This window comes from Balaenoptera acutorostrata, chromosome 8, assembly GCF_949987535.1.
Source record: "Balaenoptera acutorostrata chromosome 8, mBalAcu1.1, whole genome shotgun sequence".
Lineage (NCBI taxonomy): Eukaryota > Metazoa > Chordata > Mammalia > Artiodactyla > Balaenopteridae > Balaenoptera > Balaenoptera acutorostrata.
The window spans coordinates 59,679,988-59,703,347 of record NC_080071.1 but is presented as its reverse complement, the minus strand read 5'-3'; the positions used below and the strand labels follow the sequence as shown (position 1 = coordinate 59,703,347).

Genomic DNA, 23,360 nt, shown 5'->3' with positions numbered 1-23,360 from the left:
TCCCACTGCTCTACATTCCCCCAACCTCCCCTGTTGTTGGACATGGCCTGAGACTGGTTCTGCTAATGGCTGATGAGGGGAAGTGACTTGCATCCCTCCCAAGTCTGGCCTCCATGTTCTTTCCCTTCAGATCATCCAAGTGATGATGCTTAGGGCAACCTTGAAAGCCATGTGTTGAAGATGAAGGAATTGCCATCACACTCTGGATGCTCGAATGACTGAATATTCCCTCTGGATTGTGTGCAAGAAAGAACTTTTGTTGTGTTGGAGCCATTATATTCTGGGTCTATTTGTCACCTCAGTTTAGCCTACTCCAACTAACACCCTCTCCTGGCATTTTGGTGATCCCAAGCCTATGTTCAGTGACACAGATAACTTCTCTGAAGCCAACCACTGTGCCTATATCCAGCTCAGAAAACCAGAGATGTGGAGAAAGCACCCAGGGAAAGACAGACAGGAGGAAGCACCTGCACGGCTCTGCCATTGACATCTGAGCCGATGGATGCTGCTGTAGCAATTGTATTAGGTACCATGGCTGTACTTGTTTCACAGATGTGCATGTACAACATGGGTATTTTTAATTCACGGCTGGCCACCTATGAGAAAAAGAAATAATTTCAAGTCTGGTAAGGACTTCTATGAAGACTTGAGTCATTATTTTTCTTAATTAAAAAATTACTACTTTTATTACGTCCACAATATCCTTTAAAGCCTAAAATAATGTGTCTTTTAAGAATTAAAACTACTTTTTAGTAGGGCCTCATGCTAATTTTTAAAGTGTTTTCTTGGTAATATCCCACAGTAGTTCTTCTATTCAAATTTAGTGCATTTAGGATGTTAAGTATTTCCTTTTTTCTAAATTTTACATGTGTAGAGAATAGGCCAAGTTGAGATTATTCCCATTTACTTAGTGGCAGTGGCAGGAAGAGAGACAGAGATTAGATTGACTGACTCAGTTTGGTCTTAAGTCTGTTGGTGTTGGTTATCAGATGAACTTGGAAGGACACTGAGGGCCTGTCTTCTTTCTTGCCCTCATTCCCACCTTAATTTTAGCTTCTTCCCTCTTTTCTTCTATTTGTTCCCACTTGCTTATACTCCTCTAGTATGTGCTATTCACTTTTCCCTTTTCTGCGCTTTTCCTTCCATTTCTCTAGCAGACACATGTGGAAATTAAGATATTTAATCAAGAAAAAATGAAAAAGAAAGAAAGGGAGAGAAGGAAGGAAAAGAAAAAAGCACTGTTTTGGCCGATACTGTGTTTTAGTTTTTGCAAAAACACTTTCTCTAGATGTTTGCAGGTATGTACCTGTTCATACTTGCCAATCTTCAGACTAATACGGTTCAGTGATTAAGTTTCTCCAGAAAGATGCACAATGAGAAAAAAAGGACAATTTGATGAATTCTTGGTGATGAAAATCCAAAAGGAATTTATTGGTCCACATAACTGGGAAGGATGGAGGAGCTAGTATCACATATATCTGTATCTAGGGGCTTTGTGGTCTCATCTGGATTCTCCCACAGCCTCTCATATTTGCTTTTCTTTCTACGATGGCCATGTCATTTTCAACCATAGACAGATTTCATCCATGGCACAGAATTGCCTCTGACAACCACTGGCCTATAGCATAGTAGCTAAACTACAACAAGGGAAAAATAGTTCCTTTCTCGTAACATCTACACATCAGTTCCAGGAAAGGACGTTGATTGGCCTTGCTTGGCCATGTGTCTTCTTCCTGGACCAATCCCTGCAGCCAGCAGGGTTCAGGAACTATGATTGGCCAGACCAGGGTCCTGTGCCTATATATCTGTGGCAGGCATTGGGGCCAGGAGGGGGATGAGGTTAAAAGGTACCAGAATTGAGGAGTCCTTCAGAACTATATGGAATGTGGGAGGGGTATTCCAAAGGAGCTAAGGGTCTGGATAGTAAAAAGCTGCAGATGTGCACTGTAACAATTAGTAAATTAGTAATTAGTAAATTACTAGTAAATTAGTCATAAAGTTACATTTATTCAATTTAAAGGATTATTCTTTTTTTTTATCCTGGGATTATATCTTCCTACTTTGGGTATATGTGTGTGTGTTAAGATATCCTTTAAAAATTATAGGATGATGACAGTTGATGAAATACTTGTCCTTGCTTCTCAAAACAATACATTAGCCACCTGACATTATTGTCCAAACTTTAAAAATTATACATACTGGTCTCAAAATAGAAAAGTTGAGAAACCCCTACTCTAGGTAAACCTGCACGGTGTACCCACCACAGTGTTCTGGGGACACATCAATGGTGTTTTCACTAAGAACCATCTCCGTCCATAAACCTGGGCCAAGCTCCAGGAGTATCTGCACACATGTAGGATTTCCACCACCTCAGCCATTCTATTTCATATGTAAGAAGTTTTTCAACTAAATAGTCAAGATCTTAGGGTTTGCATACAGGGAGTCATCACTGACTCTAAAATTAGTGCCAAATGTCTGTCATGTCAACAATGTATAGAGAGATGAATTTTATTTCTCTCACCTGTAGCATTTTGGTGTGAATACCTTGTCCCCAGTTCGTTGACTCCGTGTGTGACCAATACGGACCCATCGGTGTAGATATGAACCAGTGCAGCTGCCTAGAGAAACAACCCGGAGGGCACAGCTTAGTGCAAGTCAGCGTTTAGGGAGGTTCAGTGTCAGAAATGAGGTGGTGCAACACCAGTTGCATGGAGCGGGGAGGGGCAGACAGGCAAGCTTTCCTGGTAGGATTCTGAAGCTTAGCTCTGTTTTGTGCTAAAGTTGCCTATGAAGAATATTCCTACTTAGGAAACTGGTTTCAGTAGGAGCCCCTTTGGATACCTCGGGAGTTTTGCGTATTAGTTCCAACTATTTGAAAGTCATCCCTCTGCTTAAATTCTCTGGCTGACCACTCAACCAGCTCCTTAAACATTTGTAAGTGCTTGCACAGGTTATGTGGCAACCTGTGCTCAGCTCGACATGTAAAGAGGAATAAGACGTGGTTCTTCCTCAAATAGCTCACAGCATAGTGGGGAGATAGGCTAGAGAGCAAGTCATTATTGTGTGGAATGTTCTGTGAGATAACGGATGTGGCGGAAGGGGCCCTGGGAGAACAGATCCAGCTGCTTCTGGGGAGCCCGGAAAGCGTTCCCCCAAATGACCACTGAATGGAATCATGGAGGGAAGAAGGGTTCACCACTGGGCAAGGTGGGTGAAAACTCCCTATTGTCTGTAAGGGAAAGCCCGGCTCCTTACCACAATACGAGGCCCTTTGGGATTTGGTCTCTTGAACTTTCCCAGATTCATCCCTGTCTTTTCCCTCCTTGCTTCCAAGTCTGGCCTGACAGCTACTCCTTCCTGACCTGTGCTCTTGCTGATGCTGTTCTCTCTTCCTGGCCTGCTCCCCAGCCTTCAGACCCACACCCCCAGTCTCTATTCTGTGAAAATTTCCTTGAATGCTTCTCATTCCCCTCTGGGAAGGATCAATGACCCCTTCCTCTGCACTTCCTCTTACAGGGGTGTACTGGGTTGAATAGTGTCCCCTCCTACACCCCAAATTCATGTCCACCTAGAACCTCAGAACGTAACTTTATTTGGAAATGGAGTCTTTGCAGGTGTAATTAGTTAAGATGAGGTCATCGTGGATTAGGGCGGGCCCACTAGGACATTGGCTAGCGTCCTTATAAGAAGGTCACGTGAAGATGGAGGCCACCGTAAGCTGGAAGAGGCAAGGAAGTATTCTTCCCAGGAGACTTCAGAAGGAACATGGCCTTGCTGACACCTGTAGTTTGAACTTCTAGCCTCCAGAACTGTGAGAGAATAAATCTGTTATTTTAAGCCACCAAGCTTGTGGTACTTTGTTACAGCAGCCATAGGAAAGAAATACTGGGGTGACAGGCTCTCCTGTGAGTCTCTCAGAGGAGGGGCCCCTGGTCTTGTTCATCTCTGAGTCCTGCAGAGAACTTTGAGCAGGTCTGAATCACAGAGACACTAAATACATGTTTGTTGAATTGGACAAATGGAACTGTGGTATTTTTCTTTCCAGGAGGAGGAGGAGGAATTGGGACTTTATTCGTGTCTGGAGATGCCCGGAAGCCCAGGGTGGCTTGGAGACACTCCGGGGCATCAAGGCTTGTAGGTGCGAATAATAGTATTTATTCACTGTGGGCCTTTGGCTCCCTCTGAGGAGAGTACTTCTCATACCAAATTTAGAGAGTAGGTGTTCCAGCTTTGTGAGTCATCGGCTGACCTGGAATAACACACTTCAACTCCCAGCCAGATGATTCTTGGGTGTGTCAATTTAGAACTCTGTGGGGAAGCTGGAGGCCTTTCAAATGGAGACAAAGTCAGCGCTTGATTTAAAGATTTTTTTTTTTTTTTTTTTGGAGCAAGATGAGAAGCTGTCTCCCATGGATGATGGTAGAGAGTAGGCTATGGTTTAGGTGAAAGGTGGCCATGCAAGTGAGGGGAGATGTGGTATAATAAAAAGTAAATATGTGGCACAAGGATATATTATACAATATGGGGAATATAGCCAATATTTTATAGTAACTAAAAATGGATTATAACCTTTAAAATTGTGAATCACTACATTGTATACCTGTAACTTATATAATATTGTGCAGCAACCATACGTCAATAAAAAAATAATAAAACCCCAAAAAGATGTGGTCTTTGGCCCTGGTTCTTGGCACAGAACTCCCAAAACTCTTGGAATTTACTGTCTTCTGTATGCTAATGGGATGGTTCATGGAGGGAGCCTAGATAACTTCAGGATGGGTGCTCATTACTAGAACAACAAAGTACATGGTCAGAGGGTGCCATCTTTCAGCCCTATCTCCCAGTCTCCAGGGAGGGGAGAGCAGTTCAATCACCAATGGTCAATAATGTAATCAACGACACCTATGTAATGAAGTCCATTGTCAACCCCCGCCCCCCCCCCGCCCCAAGTGACAAGGTTCTGGGAGCTTCTGGGTTGGTGAACACATCCACAAGCTGGAGGCAGCATGCCTGGATGAAGAGGGCATTGGAAGCTCGGCTCCCCTTCTCCCATCCCTTGCCCTGTGTATCTCTTCCATTTGGCTATTCTTGGGTTGTAGTCTTTGTAATAAACTGGTAATAATCATAGTAAAGTGCTTTCCTGAGTTCTGTGAGCTGTTCTATGGCATTATCAAACCTGAGGGTGGGTAGTGGAAACCCCTGAATTTGTATTTGTCTGGGCAGAAGTGTAGGTAGTACGGGTACCCTTCTTGCACTGGCATCTGAAGTGGGGACCATCCTATAGGACTCAGTCCTTGATCTGTGGGTTCTGCGCCAACTCTGGGTAGTTAGTGCCGGAACTGAATTGTTGGACACCCAGTTGGTGTTGGGGAATTGGTGGAGGACAGACAGCACTTGGTGTCAGAGAGGAAAACCACACTGGCAGCTATCCAGGATCTCTTATACCCCGGCTGTTGATTCAGTCCAGACTTGTAGACGTGACGGTTAACCTCCTTGTGTCTCTTTATAAAATGGGCACTCTGGACCCAAACAGGAATGTGATCCAGGAGTCCAGGGAGTCCTACCCACCAGGGGAGCCACAGCCCTGAGTGATGTGTCTGAGATCTCCTGTGGAGGGGCTTAGGGCTGCCCTGGATAGCACACAGCATTCCAGGAACGCTGCCAAATCCTACATTCAGCATCTCATTGAATCCTCGTCAGTCCTAGGAGAAAGGGTTATTATTCTCATTTTATAATTGGGGAAGCTGAGGCTCGGAGAGCTTGAATAACCTGCTTAGTATCACACAGCTAATAAGTGGCAGGGCCAAGGATTTCTCAGGTCCATCTGGCTCCAGTTGATTAGGGATTTGGGGCAACTGCTTTATTCCCTAAGAGGGATTCCCTTTGACAGGGCAGCTTTTGTGTTGTGTGTGTGTGTGTGTGTATGTGTGTGTGCTGGCTGCCAGTAGCTGAGTATAAGTGGAAGAATGCTTTCAGTGATACGCACAAGGGAGATCTAATGCACTTTCAGATTTGGATTTTAGATTTAGATCTAGATCTAATGCATGTAAGATGTTCCAGTTGCTGAGTTTCTGCTTTTGGTGGACAGCAATGGGGAGGCAGCAGCCTTTCCCAGTTTTCTAACATCCTTCCTGTATATGACCCATTGGGATTGCTGGGAAACTCGTCTGTACCAGTCTTTGTGCTGTTCAAAGGTCCCATCCCTATGCCGCCCTTCCTCCTCCCTTCTGGATGGGCCTCTGAATGACTTGCCTCTTCTTTCACAAATCTACCTGGGAGGATATTTGGACCCTCCCACCCCCATTCCACCCCCGCAGAATTGACACAGATTCCCAGGAGAGGTGGCTAGGAGAACAGCCAGCCTGTCAACGGCAAGGTGGAATGACTTCTCTGCCTCAGACTTAGGGGCATGAAGAGTGCTGCAGGGTCTTGGGCACAGAGCAGGCGAAGCCCATTCTTGCCCAAGCCGTGAGACCTCCAAGCTCAGAAAGCATGGCACCATGGGCCTCGTGGGCTCCTGTCCCCTTTTGGAGCAGCGGGGGTTTAGTAGGGGTCAACGCTCCATCATGGCAGTTTTGCTTCTGTGGATCTCATGCTTGCTGATGGCGTTTTCTGCCATTGAGGTGTTTTTCTACTGTCCTGTGTTGAAAGTGCTTGCAGATGGTGGACTGCTCAGGAGAGTTCTGTACAATTCTCCCAGGGGCTGGGGGAGGGGGCTCAGTACCCTGGGAACTGTGACATTCTTCCCAAGTCGGAGAGCCGGAGTGTGTCTGAACGAGGGTTACTTCCCACACATACAAGACTTACCTGATGATATCTTGTTGCAGCAAATCCGACTTAAAACTTCATGGGGATCATAGCAATGCCTCCCTTCTTCCAGTAATTCTTCTTAGTGAATTCTTCTTATTGCATTCTTCTGTTGTGAAAGACATTGTGAAATGTCTTGTCCAGACATTCATTCCAACATCTTATCAGTGTTTCAGGGTTGAATGCTTGTTTGTAGATGGTTTTATCAACTGTTCTGCATATGTTTTTCTCCCTAATCTGAAGTGGGTGGGAAATTGAGTCAATAGTTATGATAAGACAGAAAATGATTGCAAAATAGAGACTTGTAAATCCTCCCCACTAAAGCGTAAACTTCAGTGGGGAGAAGACAGGGTCTTTCTTCTTTTTCTTTGAACAGCATGTGTTTTTGCAGAAATAATTGGGGGGGGGGGGTTGGTATTTCTCCTGTCTTCTTCAACGCACCAATCGGGGTCTCTCTCTCTCCTGGAAGTGGAAGATAGAGGTAGTAACTGATCTTTGAAGGGCAGTGGGATGGAGGGGCTGAAGGGGGCAGGTTTTCCTTTTTTTCCTACACGGTTCAGAGGGGGGAGCAGTGTTGGTAGACAGGATATGAAAGCAAGGATTTATTGTCATAACTGAAGACTTGTTTTGCTAGAGAGGAAGAGCACTGCAGTTAGTGACAAATAGCAGATCTTCTCTAAGCCTTCCAATTGCCTTTGGAATGTGTGGTCAAATCTTTTTAAAAATGTATTTAAATATAGGTGTGTCATGTCCTAGAAACTTGCAATATCTGACAAAGAAGAAGGGGAGCCCGCTGAGATATGCTCAGGGTTTTTCATCATCCGCAACCACTCTGATGACAATAAAGGAATTAGGATTATCAGCAGTTACACTGGCATACTACTACCTAGTTTATGAAACCAAATATTAACAAATTTATTTAATTCTTGCCGAAACTCTGTGAGGTGAGTCATATTGTCCTCATTTTGTAGATAAAGAAACTGAGCCACAAAGAGGCTGCCTCTCATTGTTCAAGTGTTCCACTGGCCCAGATTACCTTTCCATTCCCTGTGCTATTATTCTTCAAGGCCTACCCCAGTGCCATCTTCTCCAGAAAGTTCTGCTTGACTCCCCTCCCCCAAGCCAATGTGATGTTTTTCTCCTTTGTACCCATAGAACACTTTATGTGACTTCTCTTAGGATAACTACCGTCTTCCTTGTTCAATATTTAGGTGTTCCCCTGTGTGTAGGAAGTACCCCAACAATCACAATTCACAGACCTGGTGGTCCTCCCTGTTGAATTTAAGGACAAAGGGGTTCGAAGACATGGAGAGTCTTTGCTGGAGCAGAAGGTCTATACTGGGGAAACAGGGGATAGAAGTGGAAAAAGCAGGCTGGGATTTGCTTGGAATGTGTGAGGAGTGGAAGAGTGTTATCAACAATTATCTCAGTTGCCAGTGGCTGCCTCTCTTTGGTCTGGCATATCGTACATACTGTGTACCTTCTAGGATCTAGCATAAAATAATATTTTTGGAGGGCATTCTTTTGGCAATACCTCTCAAAAGTTTTCAAGTGCACCAGCAATTCCACTTCTGTAAGTTTATCCTACAGATATGCACAATAGAGCAAATATACAACCTTGGTACCTCTGTACCAATACCATTTTAATAGCAAAAAATGGGTAACAACCTGAATGTGTATCAATAGTGGAGTGGCTAAATAAATTATGGTACATTCATATTACACAGAAGTATTCAGTCATGAAAATGAATGAAGTAGATCATTTTACTGACATGGGAAGATGGCCATGGCATATTAAGTAGAAAAAGTAGGTGCACAATTACATGTTTATTATGGTCTCATTTTGGTAAATAAGCACATATGTGCACGTTTGCATCATATGTCAGCGTTTATGTAATTGTGTATGAATACAGATGGGTGGGTAAACATAGAGAAAGGGCTAGAACAATAAACATGGAACTGTTAACAATGGTTACCCTCAACCAATATGGATGGGGGATGAAAGGATGTTCACTTTTTACTTTTTTTTTAATAAATTTATTTATTTATTTTTGGCTGTGTTGGGTCTTCGTTTCTGTGCAAGGGCTTTCTCCAGTTGCGGCGAGTGGGGGCCGCTCTTCATCGCGGTGCGCGGGCCTCTCACCGTCGCGGAGCAAGGCTCCAGACGCGCAGGTTCAGTAGTTGTGGCTCACGGGCTTAGTTGCTCCGCGGCACGTGGGATCTTCCCAGACCAGGGCTCGAACCCGTGTCCCCTGCATTGGCAGGCAGATTCTTAACCACTGCACCACCAGGGAAGCCCCACTTTTTACTTTAATAACTTCAGTATGGTTTGAATTTTAAAAAGAGTAATACCTTTTGTACAAATTAAAAAAAGAAAGAAAAAGAGAAATCGTTGCATAAGGAAGGAGACTGATAGGTGGCGGTGAGTTCTTTTAGGTAGCCCCTAATTTATCTTGAATTCTGAGCCAGGGTTAATTTGTACGGTTCTTCTGGGGAGTTTCCTTGGGTAGCTGGTTTCACACCTCATCTGATTCTTCAACAACCTTGGTTATGACTTCGATTACAACCTTACCTTCTCTGGCGGAAGGCCACATTTGGCTGCCACAGCTGTGATGCAAGATTCTGTTACCAGGGTTCCTTGTGGGAAGCCAAATCCGCGAAAGGCCGTGTCAGATGGTAAATTTGTCAGGCACGCATAGCCCTGGAACCTGAGTTTGGGGATTTTATATATGCGTTTTTCAGCTTCAGTATAAGAAATTCTATTACCTGAAGTAAAGGAGATATTCACATAATACTGGACAACATTTTTTTTTTTCTTTCCTGTAAAAGTCAAGTACAGAGTTGAACCGCTTGTGGAACTAGGTAAGTACTTGAAGAAAGTGCTCCACAAAGACTCATATAGAAATTCTGGGGCTTCCCTGGTGGCACAGTGGTTAAGAATCCTCCTGCCAATGCAGGGGACACGGGTTTGAGCCTGGTCCAGGAAGATCCCACATGCCTCAGAGCAACTAAGCCCATGTGCCACAACTACTGAGCCTGTGCTCTAGAGCCTGCGAGCCACAACTACTGAGCCCGCGTGCTACAACTACTGAAGCCTGCGTGCCTAGAGCCCGTGCTCCACAACAAGAGAAGCCACCACAATGAGAAGCCCACGCACCGCAATGAAGAGTAGTCCCCGCTCGCCACAACTAGAGAAAGCCCGCGCACAGCAACAAAGACCCAATGCAGCCAAAATAAATAAATAAATAAATAAATAAAAAGAAAGAAATTCTGCATTCTGTTCACAAACCAGGACGGTGCCGGTTTCTGATGCACATACCTGCTCCGAGTCATCCAGTGTGCACCCTCCATTAATGAAGCACTCAATGTCTAGAGCTTTGATTCGCCCGTTGTTCATGAATCCCACCTGTCACCAAATGATGGACATTTTACAATATGTTTAGAATTTAATGTTAAGCTTGAGCCGCAGCCCAGCTCCTCCACGGGCAGGACTGAAGACAGACCACCCCCGTTTGCTCTGTGGTGGACCACATCTGGACATTCTCTTGTTTTTCAGTGCTTGGCTGACAAAGACCTCCTCTGACCTGAATTTTGCTGAGCGCTTTCCTTTCAACGTGTAATTTTCTGGCTTCACAGTCAGTATGGAATTCTAAAGTTCTTACTTGTCTCCCAGCATATAATTGCTACCCTCTTCCTCCTTGTTCTTGGAAGATTTTCCTTCACTTTTTACTGGTTTTCCTTCTAATTTAGTCTGTGGTTTTCCCCCTTGCGGAAAAGTCTCTGGGATTCCAGAGTGCATTGGAATGAATCACAGTGCATCTTTTTACGGGAAAGCCTCTGAGGTTCGGGAATGGACATGGGAATGACTGCTCTCATCTTACTGAGCTAGTGAAGCACTTTGCCACTGATGAAGCATGTAACAAATGTGAGCTCGTGCTGCTGTTACTACCGGGAAGCTTGCATTTTTCTCAAGTTGCCACTCCCCTCCCGCCCACCTGGATCATTTTGTCTGCACAGCCCAGGTTGAAAAGAAAAATTCCCACTCCCTAGTGTAGTTCTACCAAAAAAGAATTGGCCTTGGTCCCTTTGCCTTTCTGAAATCAGGGATAAATACATTGATGGAACCATTTACCTATATGGTTATCATCTACTCCAAGGGAACTGTTGGATAGTAAATCAGAGAAGTTAGGAAATGGAGCAAAATGTACAAATTTAGAATTTATGGTAATTCCAAAATCCTTGAAAGGTTTATATCGAACAGCTTAAGAATCTCTCTGCTCCCTCATTTATGGTACTATTTTGCTTAGCAAACCTTTCTTCATGAAAACTTCAGCCTAGCATTTGTCAAAATTACCAAATGACAAAATCAGACAGAAAATCTAGCTATGTGTATGCTATAAGCAATTCCCAAATGAAGCATGTTTGATATAGAAACATTACATTAGAACTGTCCTAACACTCAATCACAAATTTGAAAAGTAGTATTGTTGTCAACAAGATCCCAGCAATTATTTTTAATAGTGTTTATGCTATAGTTGCATAAAAATGCAATGAACGTGGTTTAAGACAATTTAAATTATTTCACTAGTTAGTTGATTCTTTTTTCCTATTTGCAAAAAGCTTTTGTGGCGCTTTCATAACCATTTGGTGGAAACACTTGTAAAAAAATAATTTTGCAGTTAAAACGGTCAAATTGTTTCCAAACAGTTTCTACTGCAAAATAATATTTTTATAGTCAAGAAGTTTTGGTACAACAATGTCTGTAGTTTCTTTCATTTTTTTTTTTTTTTTGTCTTTGAGGAACCACTAACATAAATCCCATTCCTTCAATAGTGTTTTTTTTTTTTAAATCATTATTGGAAACTATTTTTATCATTTAGCTTCTTCATAATTTTACAACAAATTTACTAAAAGTTCCTCATAAAATGTTATTATGAGTATTCAAACACACAGCATCCATTTTAATATTGTAGGTGATAAGATGATTGTTTTTAGAATTTAGCAAAATCAAAATAATAGAAAAGGATAAACCATTCAAATAAAATGAGGTACTTTAATATTTTCATCTTTAATACATACTTTATTTTCCAAATAATAGGTGCCTTCTCCCAGTTATTAACATATCATCTTCACAATCAAGAACAAGATGAATGGGGTGACCAGTTCTAAAGAAACAAATCTTAGATTCTTCATCCATCCCACCCACCCATCCATTCATCCATCCATCCACCCATCTACCATCCGCCCACCTATTTATCCATCCCCTCATTTAACTATTTACCCACCCATCCATCTATCCACCTTTCTACCCATCCATCCACCATCCACCCTCCCACCTATATATCCAACCATTTATTTAACCACCCACCCGTCACTTATACATATTCACTGAGTGCATATGATATGCCAGGCACTGATATGAATTGATGTATGGCTAAATTACTATTATCTCTGTGTTCTAGAACTCATTGTTTGACGATCTAGCCAAAAGGGATTAATGTCACATGTCAATTAACTTGTGTTCTCATGGCTTCAAATTTGACCCTCACCTAGATCCATCCATTTTGCATATCCCTGCCACTAGTTGCAGAGGTGAAAGAGTGTGAACAGGTAAATCAAACTTAACAACACAACTGGAAAAACAAGGCCAAGCACACGGCCTAGGAAATCTGGATTAGAATCTTCATTTTCAGCTATGAATGCTACTATGTTAGCTAAGTGGGGCCCTTGGGTAGTGAGGACGCCCAGGCTTTCTGTTTCTCTAGGGCAGAGGTTCCCAGACTTTGAAGTGCAGATGAATCATCTGGAGTGCTGGTGAACTGCAGATTCCTGAGCCTTAGCACTAGGACTCTGATTTGATAGGTTGGGAGGAGCCCTAGAATCTGCATTTTCCTCAGTGATTCTGATGCAGGGGTCTTCAGGTACATGTTGAAAACCACGACTCTACCACAGGGTTTTATGGTCCTCTTTAATGATGAGGACCACCTGGAGTATCAGTTAAATGTACAGTTTCCACGTCCATCCCCTGGTGATTCTGATTCAGTGGGTCTGGGATGGGGAGGCAAGAATTTCTATGAGCCCAGGAGACTCTTAGTATCAGCAGTTTGGGAACACTGCTCTGGCATGGCAGGTGTTGTAGCTTAAGGCACTGGTTCCCACACTTGGCTGCACAGTGGAATCACGGGGGAAGTTTTAAAATAGACTGATGCCTGGGTCAATATGGGGAAGCCTAGGTACTGGGATTTAAATGCTCCCAGATGTTTCTGATGTGCAGTCATGTTTGAGAAGTCTTAAATGTACAAAGCTTGGTGGGAATATGATGAATTAATTATCGCTTGCTGACTCCTTGGTGGGTGTGAATACAAAGAGTTTCATTATGGAAAAAACTGGGGATGGATTTCAGATTCCACCTTTTCCCCACCTGTCATTGCAAAATGAGACACATATCTGAGTGCTTTGGGACCCTTGAACTACATGGAAGTTGTCAAAGGAAGCAGGACCTTTGAAATTTGCAGCTTTGGGGCTTTGACATAGTAACAAAACAAAACAAAAAACAGCCATAAAAAATGAACGAGGAATAACCATTGTAAAGCAATTATACTCCAATAAAGATGTTAAAAAAAAAAATGAACGAGGAATAGAAAAGCCAGCGCCATGAACAGCATGAACAGTGAAGGAGCAAGACTTCTGGCTGAGGTCAGCCCAGGAGCTCTCTTTGAGGATGTCATGTGTCCATTGAACACACATTGGAGAGCAAGCCCTTCCCAGGAGCAGTGAGGGAGAGGGTGGGAGCCTTTTTTTCTTCACCCTACTCTGTCTTCAGCTGAGGGTAGGAAGGAAAATGGGGGAGCAGCTTTCCCCCTTGACACTCCACTTGGGCAGGTGACTTGCCCCACTCCTAAATGGGTCACCTTCCCTGAAGCTCGGGGACGGGGCCGCGACAGCTCTGGAGGTGTTCAACTAATAATACAACTTTTCCTTTATAGAGCAAATTCGCCTATTCAAAGTTCTATGTGCATTTGACTTTTCCAATAGCTCTAGGAGGGTGGGTGTTATCTACAATTATAAAGAAAAAGAGACAGGAGGCTGAGTTGCCCAAGGACACTCAGGTGGTTATGACAGCAGCCCAAGTGACTCTCAGGCCACTGATTTGCCCTCAGCTCTGTGCATTTTACGCCCTCCCATGTCCCCAGGCGATAGTGCCCACAGCTGCAGTAGCCCCGATACAGCTGGTCCTCCTATCTTCCCGCCTAAACCTCCACCCACTCGTTTTACATGACAGGTGATTCTGTTGATGGGATGTTTAAAGTAGAGGACACTGTCTTCTGTAAAAGGTAGATAACGGGAAAGGTTTACAAGAGTGAAATGGTAAAGAAGGTTTTTGCTTCCTGAAACATCACAGCAAAATTCATCGACATCTACTGTCAGTAAAAAACAAAGAAAGAAACAACTGAGATAGTCTGAATCTGTCCTTCAGAGCTCTACTGAATTTATAAACATTGTTAATCTCCAGCAGACTTTCCAGCAGAAAAATGGTACTTTCCTAAAGGGAAACTGTCCTGGATTCCTGTCAGAACCTGGATCTTAGACAAACACCTACCCCTAAAGTCCCAGCAAGGTGAAAGCCAGTGAACACGTGACAATCTACTAAAGAAGAAGAGATGTTTGCAGCTAAACCCTGGAGCACTTTATGACTGGGGAAATGAAAATGTGCTATGAAGTGATGTGTTTACTCCAAAGATTACCTGTAGTGATTATTTTAGGGAAAAATCAAGTACGGAAATAATTAAGTGTTGTCATCCAATCACAATCACATTTAAGCACGAAGCCCATGAATGTACACCTCAAACTGAAAATAGCTATGGCAGTTCTTTCATTTACTTGACAAGACCAGAAAACATCAGAAAAGGGTCTGGGGTCTTAGCTGCTCTGCTGATGTCCAATACTTGGATTCTAAGATTCTGCAGGTAAAATGGTGGCCAGCTGTGAGGCTGTGGCGGTGGAAGGCCATGACACAATTAGGAAGCTGGGGGTGATCCTGGACCTCACCTGCACGTGGGCTGGATCCTGTGCTGACACATAAATGTCCAGTTCTTTGTCCTCTGTCTTTGGAATAACAAGCACTCACTGTGTTTCCATGTAAAACTGTTCCTGTCCTCCAACATGGATTTCTCCTGTCAAGGGCAAGCACAGGGAAATGCCTGAAGTTGTATGCTGGTTGGGGAATTCAAAAGCAAGTGAGACGTGCACCGGCCAGCTGGATTTGTCCTGACCAAGGCATTGATGGATCAGGCATTTGTCCTGTGACAACTGAGGCCATCTGTTTCAGAGACTGCGGCTCTGGATAACAAGTTGAAAGTGTCTGCTTCCGTTCTTCACTCTGTCCTTGACTAATCAAAGTCTTAGGAATTTTTCTTTTGTTTATTCTATTGCTCCCTACCCCCACCCCCCAAAGCAACACATAAGCCAATTTGAAAGGAAGAGAGAGAAGAGAACTTCGGCAGAATGCCAAGACTTTAGAAGATGGTCTTTCTGAGAGGAAATCACATGTTCTCCATGTCTGCTTCAGAAGAACGTTGTGCAAAGATTCTGTGAAACATCCTGAGTCACTTACCTTCAACAATTTGATCGACTTTTTCAAATGTCTCCTCAATGTTTCCTTGTTCAAGTTTTTTTTTCAGGGCACAGGAATGAGTTGTGTTTTATGGCATCCTGAGTGACAGGAAGAAAAAGAGCGAATTCTTTTGACTGTTTTCTTCCAATGGCAATTTGTTCTTACCCAAAAGCCAGTAAACTCCCGAAAATCACCATCTGCTAAGACACACAAAGGAGTCAGGGAAGCAAGAGAGCACATACTAGAGTAGCAGACTCCCCGCAGAGATGAGATGTCAGAGGAAACACCTTCTAAATTACAGAGAAAACCAACAAGGATTAGAGAAACATTTAGAATTGAGATCTGGGAACACCATGATGGTCCGGGATGATAAGTTCTCATTTCTCATTTTCAGTGTAGATCTCCAGGGAACAGGTGATAGATCCAAATGCAGTAAGAGTGAGGCTCAGGGCCCTCCCTTTTCCCCCTCTTCTGGAAGAAAAATACTCGTGTCAGACGTAGGGAGCTCACATATAGGATGGAGACCATGTTAATGGGGGAGGACTCAAGTCCTAACACATCTCTTGGGCAAGAAAGCCCAACAGACACAGTAGGCAGTTTGTTCATTTCTTTGTGTATTTGGCGTATCTCATAAGGACCTTTCTAGCCCTTTGCTCTAGGGGTGTTTTTTGGACAATTACATGAACTGACTCACACATGAAGACTGGAAGCCATCCTGTCCTGTGGTTCTGTGGATTGACCTAGGACAGCTGATCCTTGCTTAACCTTTAGATCCAGGTGTTTTCCACACTTGACAATGGCCCCTGACTCCTGCATTCTCACTTGCCAATGGCCTTAAGTCCATCGCCTTTCTTGCTAATGACGATAATGGGAATAATGAAAGCAGCTAATGTTTATTGAGTGCATGTTTTGTGTCAAACACTGTACAATATACAGTGTATTTACATGTATTCTCACATGAATTCTATTATTCTCTCCATTTTCCAGATGAAGAAACTGGGCTTAAGGAGGTTTAAATAACTTTCTCAAAGTCATGCTTCAAATAAGTGATAGAGGCAGCTTTCAAGCCTGGGCTTAGTTTTCAGAAGCATCTTGCCTAATAATGAATACTGGATTTCTCAAAGCAGCAGAAAATGAAGAATATAGTTGAAATTTTCATTTTTTGCTAAACCAAGATCTCAATATGTCACTGTAGTACATGTGGAAGTATGTTTATTGCCGTCCCATAAATGTGTCCTAGGGTAGTATGATCTTATTATAATATATGCTATATTTATCAAGTACTAACTATCAACATGTGTCAGGCACTGTTCTAAGTGCTTTGCACATATTAACTCATTTAGTCTTACAACAACTTGATGAGGTAGGTATTATTATTATTACCTTCATTTTACAAATGAGGAAACCATGGCAGAGACAGGTTAAGAAACTTGCCCAAGGTCACACAGTTAGGAAGTGGTGTAGCCAGGATTCAAACTTGGCAGTTTGGTTTTAGAACCTGTGCTTTTAACTAGTACCCTCTACTGCCTCTCATATATATAGTCACATTAATGAATGAATGGATTAATGAGTATTGGTATATATGACTGTTCTTTTAGCTACTTTTCTTTTTTTTAAATTTATTTATTTATTTGTGGCTGTGTTGGGTCTTCGTTGCTGCACGTGGGCTTTCTCTACTTGCGGCGAGCGGGGGCTACTCTTCGTTGCGGTGTACGGGCTTCTCATTGCAGTGGCTTCTCTTGTTGGGGAGCATGGGCTGTAGGCGCTCAGGCTCAGTAGTTGTGGTGCGTGGGCTCAGTAGTTGTGGCTCACGGGCTCTAGAGCACAGGCTCAGTAGTTGTGGCACACGGGCTTAGTTGTTCCACGCATGTGGGATCCTCCCAGACCAGGGGTCAAACCCACGTCCCCTGCATTGGCAGGTGGATTCTTAACCACTGCGCCATCATGGAAGTCCTACCTGCTTTTCTTCATAAAAGGATTTTTTTTTTAATTTTTATTTTATTTATTTATTTTTTGGCTGTGTTGGATCTTCGTTGCTGCACAGGGACTTTCTCTAGTTGTGGCGAGCGGGGGCTGCTCTTCATTGTGGTGCATGGGCTTCTCATTGTGGTGGCTTTTCTCTTGTTGCAGAGCACGGGCTCTAGGCATATGGGCTTCAGTAGTTGTGGCTCGTGGGCTCTAGTGCACAAGCTCAGTGGTTGTGGTACACGGGCTTAGTTGCTCCGTGGCATGTGAGATCTTCCCAGACCAGGGATCAAACCCATGTCCCCTGCGTTGGCAGGCGGATTCTTAACCACTGTGCCACCAGGGAAGTCCTACCTACTTTTCTTCGCAAAAGAATTTTTTTGCTGATGGTGGACAGTCCTAATCGGAGGGAACTCTAGATCTCTAAACATTCCAAGTCCCAAGATAGTTCATGAGTGTGTCCTTTGGGTGTCATTTCCCCCTTGAGGAAATGGGATTGGAATTAAAATTTCAAGAAACCCTTGTTAGGATCCTAGTACAACCCTAGGAAGGGGGGTGAGCCAAGAACAATGGCTTGGACTTCTTGCAAACTTGACGAAATGGGAATTTGGAACAGAGTTGATTTGGTTTAGAAAGAACAAGAAACATGACCTCTTTAACACTTTGAATATTGAGCAAGTTGTACCTTCTAGGGACATTTTTAAAATGTTCAAATGGTTCACTAGGGCCTTTGAAAAAATTTTATTTTCTTTCACAAGCAAAGAAATAAATAAGCTTTTCTCAACTTAATTGCTATGATCTTATCTTTCATCGAATTAGAACATGCAAACCCCTGTCCACATCTCACTTTTCTAATCTAAATTCATTATTTTTTCTGGAAGTAGCATTTTCATTCCATCATCTAGACCCAGAAACGAGAGTGGAAATTTCTGTGGAATTTCATCATGAAAGACCCACTGCTTTTGGGCTCTACCTTGAAAAGATTATTGTTCCCAATATCCATTCTCACTATTTTCAAGTAATAGAATCCCCAATTTCTAGTGAATACCTGGCCACCTAGAATACAGTCTACATTTCCCAGATCCCCTTTCTAGGTATGTTGGTGTGGCATGTGACTAGTTTCTACCCAAGGAGAGGTAGGAAGGTTATGTGCAGCTTCTGGAAGGGTCCTTAAGGGGAGGGGATATGCTCTTCTTCATCACCTCATTCTCTCTGCTGACTGAAATGTGGACTCAATGGCCAGAGTTCAGTAGCCATTGTGGACCAAAGTGTGATCTGGAGAATGGAAACCACACAGGACGGAGCGACTATATACAAGGAGGCCAGACCCCGACACTTAGAAACACATATAAGCCCGGGACTGGCCATTTCTAGATTTTCTGAATGTGAGAGAGAAAGAAACTTCTATTTTTCTCCTGTTTCTTGGAGCCAAAGCTAATTTTAATTCATATAAGTAATATCTTCCAGAGAAAGCTGATTTTTCCAGAGCAAGCCAGTGACAAAAAAAAAAAAGTAAAGCCCTGAATTAGTCTCGCATTAAGAAGTTTGCAAAGGAACTTTTGATTCTACAACCTTACGGGAGAGATCAGGCAGCCTGCTTACCTCAATGGTGAAGATTATGGGCTCCGGTTCTTCACAGGTTACCTTTATCTTTTTGTGTGCTTTGCCTGTACATCTGTCTCTGCAACCACACCACAGACGATCTGGCCCAGGCAGAGTACCTGCGGAAAGTACATCCATGAAGCAGGTGGAAAATTCTGGGTAGAAGTACTGTTAGTGCAAGCTTACCAATGGCTGGTGTTTCAGTTATCATTGTTGACCAGTAATAACCACATGTGACTACATGTGCTTGGCTAAAAAAAATTTCTTTTAAATTTTAATTTAAAAATTAATTGAAATCATACAGATGCTTCTACTGGCCATTTTACTCAGTGAATGTAAGCCCCAGAGTGGATGTGAGATTGGCTGTGACCTGAATCTGCTGCATCCTCTGTCAAGGGTCGTCCACGAGTGTCGCCTTCATGGAGTCATTTTAGAGTTTAAAGATAAGGAGAATATTTTTTGTACAATGTGATTCCTGTTCTTCCCCCCACCCCACAACCCCAAAATTCATATGTTGAGGGGCTGACCCCCAAGGTGACTGTATTGGAGATAAGGCCTTTAAAGAGGTAATGAAGGTGAAATGAGGTCCTAAGGGTGGAGCTCTAATCCAATATGACTGGTGTCCTTATAAGAAGAGGTAGGGACAAAAAAAAAAAAAGAAGAAGAAGAAGAGGTAGGGACACCAGGGAGGCTCATACACAGAGAAAAGTCCATGTGAGGACAAGGAGAAGGTGGCCATCTGCAAGCTGGGAAGAGTGGCCTCAGGAGAAACCTGCCAACACCTTGATCTTGGACTTCTAGCCTCTAGAACTGTGAGAAGACACATTTCACTTTTTTAAGCTATCCAGTCTGTGGTACTGGGTGGACCAAAAGGTTCGTTCAGTTTTTTTCCGTAAGATGGCTCTAGTAGTGCTTAGCTGTCTTTAACTTCATTTGAAACAATTTTGTTAGAGTCTATGTGACAGCCATTGAAAGTTCTTTATTCAGCATGGGGATGTCATCACAAAATACGGCTTCATCTGTGGCATGTTTAAGGCCTGGTAGGTGCATGATGGGGCGTCCGACTGGATCTTGGAGGGGTTGGTGAGAATCCACACTCTACAGAGAAAGACAAGAGTTTCCCTGGAAAACTTTAATCTTCAGAAGTGACCTGGCCGATTACCAACACTCCTGATTCAGGATTGAGAAATCAGACGGTCACCCTCAGGCAACAAACACTGGAGTGGGTCAGATGAGCGTGGCAATTTAATGTTGTAACTAGACTGGGGAATTGTCATTTCAGTTATGCGGCAATGCTTTAGACAGGGCCAATGTTTTGGCAAAATTGTGAAGTAGGTGAATGGGCACTCTGGCTTCCCCTTTTGGCATGTTCTTTTCCCAAGTGGTGTCCCGTACCCCTTTATTCTGGAATTCAGAGGGTCTCCCTGTCCTGCTTTCTTACTTTTCCAATGATCAGTGTGTTTACACATTAAGTGACCATGATGATGAGGCCTAGAGTGCTATAATTCCTAAGGATGTGGGACCAAAATCTAAGCCAAAAGCCTGCTTATCGGCAGGAGCAGGGCCTCTGGTGGGAGATTGGGGGCACATGGCAATGGAGTCTATCCAGATCTGGTCTAAGGTGCCTCGGCTGCCCTTGTGATATTTTTGTGCACAAAAATATCACTGGCAGTATAAGTAAATGGATGAATTGGGAGATTGGGATTGACATATATACACTATTGATACTATGTATAAAATAGATAACTAATGAGAAGCTACAGTATATAGCACAGGGAACTCTACTCAGTGCTCTGTGGTGACCTAAATGGGAAGGAAATCCAAAAAAGAGGGGATATATGTATATGTATAGCTGATTCACTTTGCTGTACCGTAGAAACTAACACAACATTGTAAAGCAACTATAATAAAAACTAAAAAGTAAAGGGAGCAAGTGTTTATTCTGGAACTCTTCTCAGGGAAGATCTATGTGTGGACTATGTGTGGAGATTGGGTGGCAGGAGGGGCTGTGCTCTAATAGATAAGAATAGATACTTTCTAAATTGTTCTTCAAGAAGAGGGGGTTCAGTTACTTGCAGGGCTCTTGTTTTGCCAACTGGAGATTAAACATTTGCAATCAGGGCTGGAGGCTGAACCTTGCTACTGTCCTGCTCTGTCCTTCCCCCCACTCCTGGCTTAGCTGCTCTTCAAAGAAATGCCCAAAGAACAGCAGTTTGAAGACACTCTCAATTATTAGTCAGATGGTCAAACTGTTTCAGGTGGGTTTGGCCCTGAGTGCATCCAGCGGTAGCTCAGGCCTGATCTTAGACCCAGCCTCTCCCTGGATCGGCCTGAACAAAGGGCCAATGTGCTAGCAAAAACTAGAAAGTTAGAAGGGAAAATCACAACTTTGAAGCACTTGCTTGTTCACAGAGCTACAGCTGTCTCTTAGTTTCTCGGTTTCCATTAAATTAAACTCACTGACCTGGTACCTTTGGACTCCCTGGGGTACTGTGACCAGAAGTCTTCTAGAGCACTTAGGAATCGGTCTGAAATTTCAGGATAACGGTGTCTGTTCTGAAAGACGATTCAAAACAATAAAGATAAGCTGATTAGTCTATGATTAAACTGGGCTTTGAAAGTGACTTGGCTTAAGTAGCCAAGAAATCGTAGGGTTCGGGTAGCCTGGGTGACGCAAATCCACATCACCTCCCAGGATCCACTTCTGTGAATGTTCCTTGCCCTCCCCCCCCTTTCCACATAAGGAAGACCTGGAATGACTGTTTGAATCTGATCCTCAAGTCATTCTGAGGAGAGAGAGGCCTGTCAGCAAGCTGGGCAGAGGCAGGAGGAGAAGCAAGAAAATCTGGGGTTGGAAAAGCCATTCTAGAATGAGCTGGGGTGGTTCAGTGTACACAAAAGAGCCCAAATCCTGATTATTTTCCTCAGCAACTCAGTTTTTCCGGGAGAGCAGCAAAACTGGGAAGGCTCTCTGGGTGTCACTGAAACACATCAACGGTCTTGATTAAGAAATTCAATGGCAGCAAGAGTTATTCTAGTAAATGTGGTTTGTGAGGGTCTTCACCTTTCTTTCTTTTTTTATTTTGGCCGCGCTGCACAGCTTGCGGGATCTTCGTTCCCCAACCAGGGATCAAACCCGGGCCGCCTGCAGTGAAAGCACGGAGTCTTAACCACTGGACCGCCAGGGAAGTCCTGTGAGGGTCTTCACCTGAATGAATGAAAACCAGACAGTTTAGGAACACTGGGCTGTTGGCGTGGGGTGTGATTGGGGAACAGGGGTGCAAGTTAGGGTGAGAGTTGTAGTCACAGGGGAGGAAAGATAGATTCGAAAGAGAGGAGGGGAGGGGGAGAGAGAGAGAGGGAGAAAGAGAGTGAAAATATTTTGCTTTGGTAACTTATTCCAGAAGTTTATAATCAGAAATTCTGAAAAGAAGCTACTTAAATATTAGCATATAAACCTTTTTGGGTTTTTTTTTTTTAATTTAGTTTTATTTATTTTTTTATACAGCAGGTTCTTATTAGTCATCCATTTTATACACATCAGTGTATACATGTCAATCCCAATCTCCCAATTCATCCCACCACCACCCAACCTTTTAGGTTTTTTGAAAAATAAAATTTTGTTTTACATTTCATATTGAATATAAAATTCTAGAGTAGGCAAAACTAATCTATAGTGTCACAAAGCAGATCAGGGGTTGCCTGGGGTCAGGGGTGGGAGGATTGACAGCAGAGGGGCAAAAGGGCACTTTTTGGGGTGATGGAAATACCCTATCTCTTGTTTGAGGTGGTGGTGACGCCAGTTTACACAATTGTCAAAACTCTCTGAGTTTAAATAGGTGCATTTTGCTCTACGTAATTATACTTCAATAAAGTTGATTTTAAAAGAGAAAAAAATTGCACATAGGAGGCAGGGGCCCCGTCATGTTTCCCTGCTCAGGGCATGTGGTAAACACCTATGCACTGAAGACAGTCTGGCACCCCGAGCCTCACGCAGTAGCCCTTCAGGGCTGAGTTCCGGAAGAAGGGATGGCTGGGAACTGACAGGCTGCCCACAAGACAGTTTGCAAAAGTAGTGGGGAAGGTGGGAGCTTATGCTGCCAGGAGCACGTAAAAGCCAGAGCACTTACAGGCACAGAGAACAGCTCTACTAGCTTCTTCTGTTCCTGCAGAACTTGTAGGTGGAATTTGAAGAAGAAGCTGGCCACCAGAGTCCTCTTGAACGCCACCCTCCCACCTGGAGTCCAGCCTGGGAGGGAGACTTCGTCCAGGAGCAGCCTGCAGGCCTCATCCAGCATCAGCTCACCCCAGCGCCTGGAGAAGGGCAGCCTCAGTGACTACTGGCACGTGCTAGACTTTGGATGGTGGCGGT

At 43.5% G+C, this 23,360-nt stretch overlaps 1 protein-coding gene across 1 annotated transcript in view; it reads right to left on the bottom strand.

The window, feature by feature from the left end:
- Positions 1 to 23,360, bottom strand: part of LOC103003536 (aldehyde oxidase 2-like) — a 72,474-nt gene that overhangs the window by 19,664 nt on the left and 29,450 nt on the right. Inside the window, 19 exon segments of the mRNA XM_057551349.1 lie at positions 468 to 596; positions 2,522 to 2,551; positions 2,553 to 2,618; positions 6,808 to 7,044; positions 9,380 to 9,535; positions 9,538 to 9,573; positions 10,127 to 10,215; positions 11,887 to 11,972; positions 14,003 to 14,108; positions 14,111 to 14,132; positions 14,857 to 14,981; positions 15,422 to 15,482; positions 15,484 to 15,519; positions 18,989 to 19,050; positions 19,053 to 19,107; positions 19,952 to 20,086; positions 21,453 to 21,487; positions 21,490 to 21,544; positions 23,140 to 23,302. Of these exon segments, the coding sequence (XP_057407332.1) occupies positions 468 to 596; positions 2,522 to 2,551; positions 2,553 to 2,618; positions 6,808 to 7,044; positions 9,380 to 9,535; positions 9,538 to 9,573; positions 10,127 to 10,215; positions 11,887 to 11,972; positions 14,003 to 14,108; positions 14,111 to 14,132; positions 14,857 to 14,981; positions 15,422 to 15,482; positions 15,484 to 15,519; positions 18,989 to 19,050; positions 19,053 to 19,107; positions 19,952 to 20,086; positions 21,453 to 21,487; positions 21,490 to 21,544; positions 23,140 to 23,302 (1,684 nt within the window).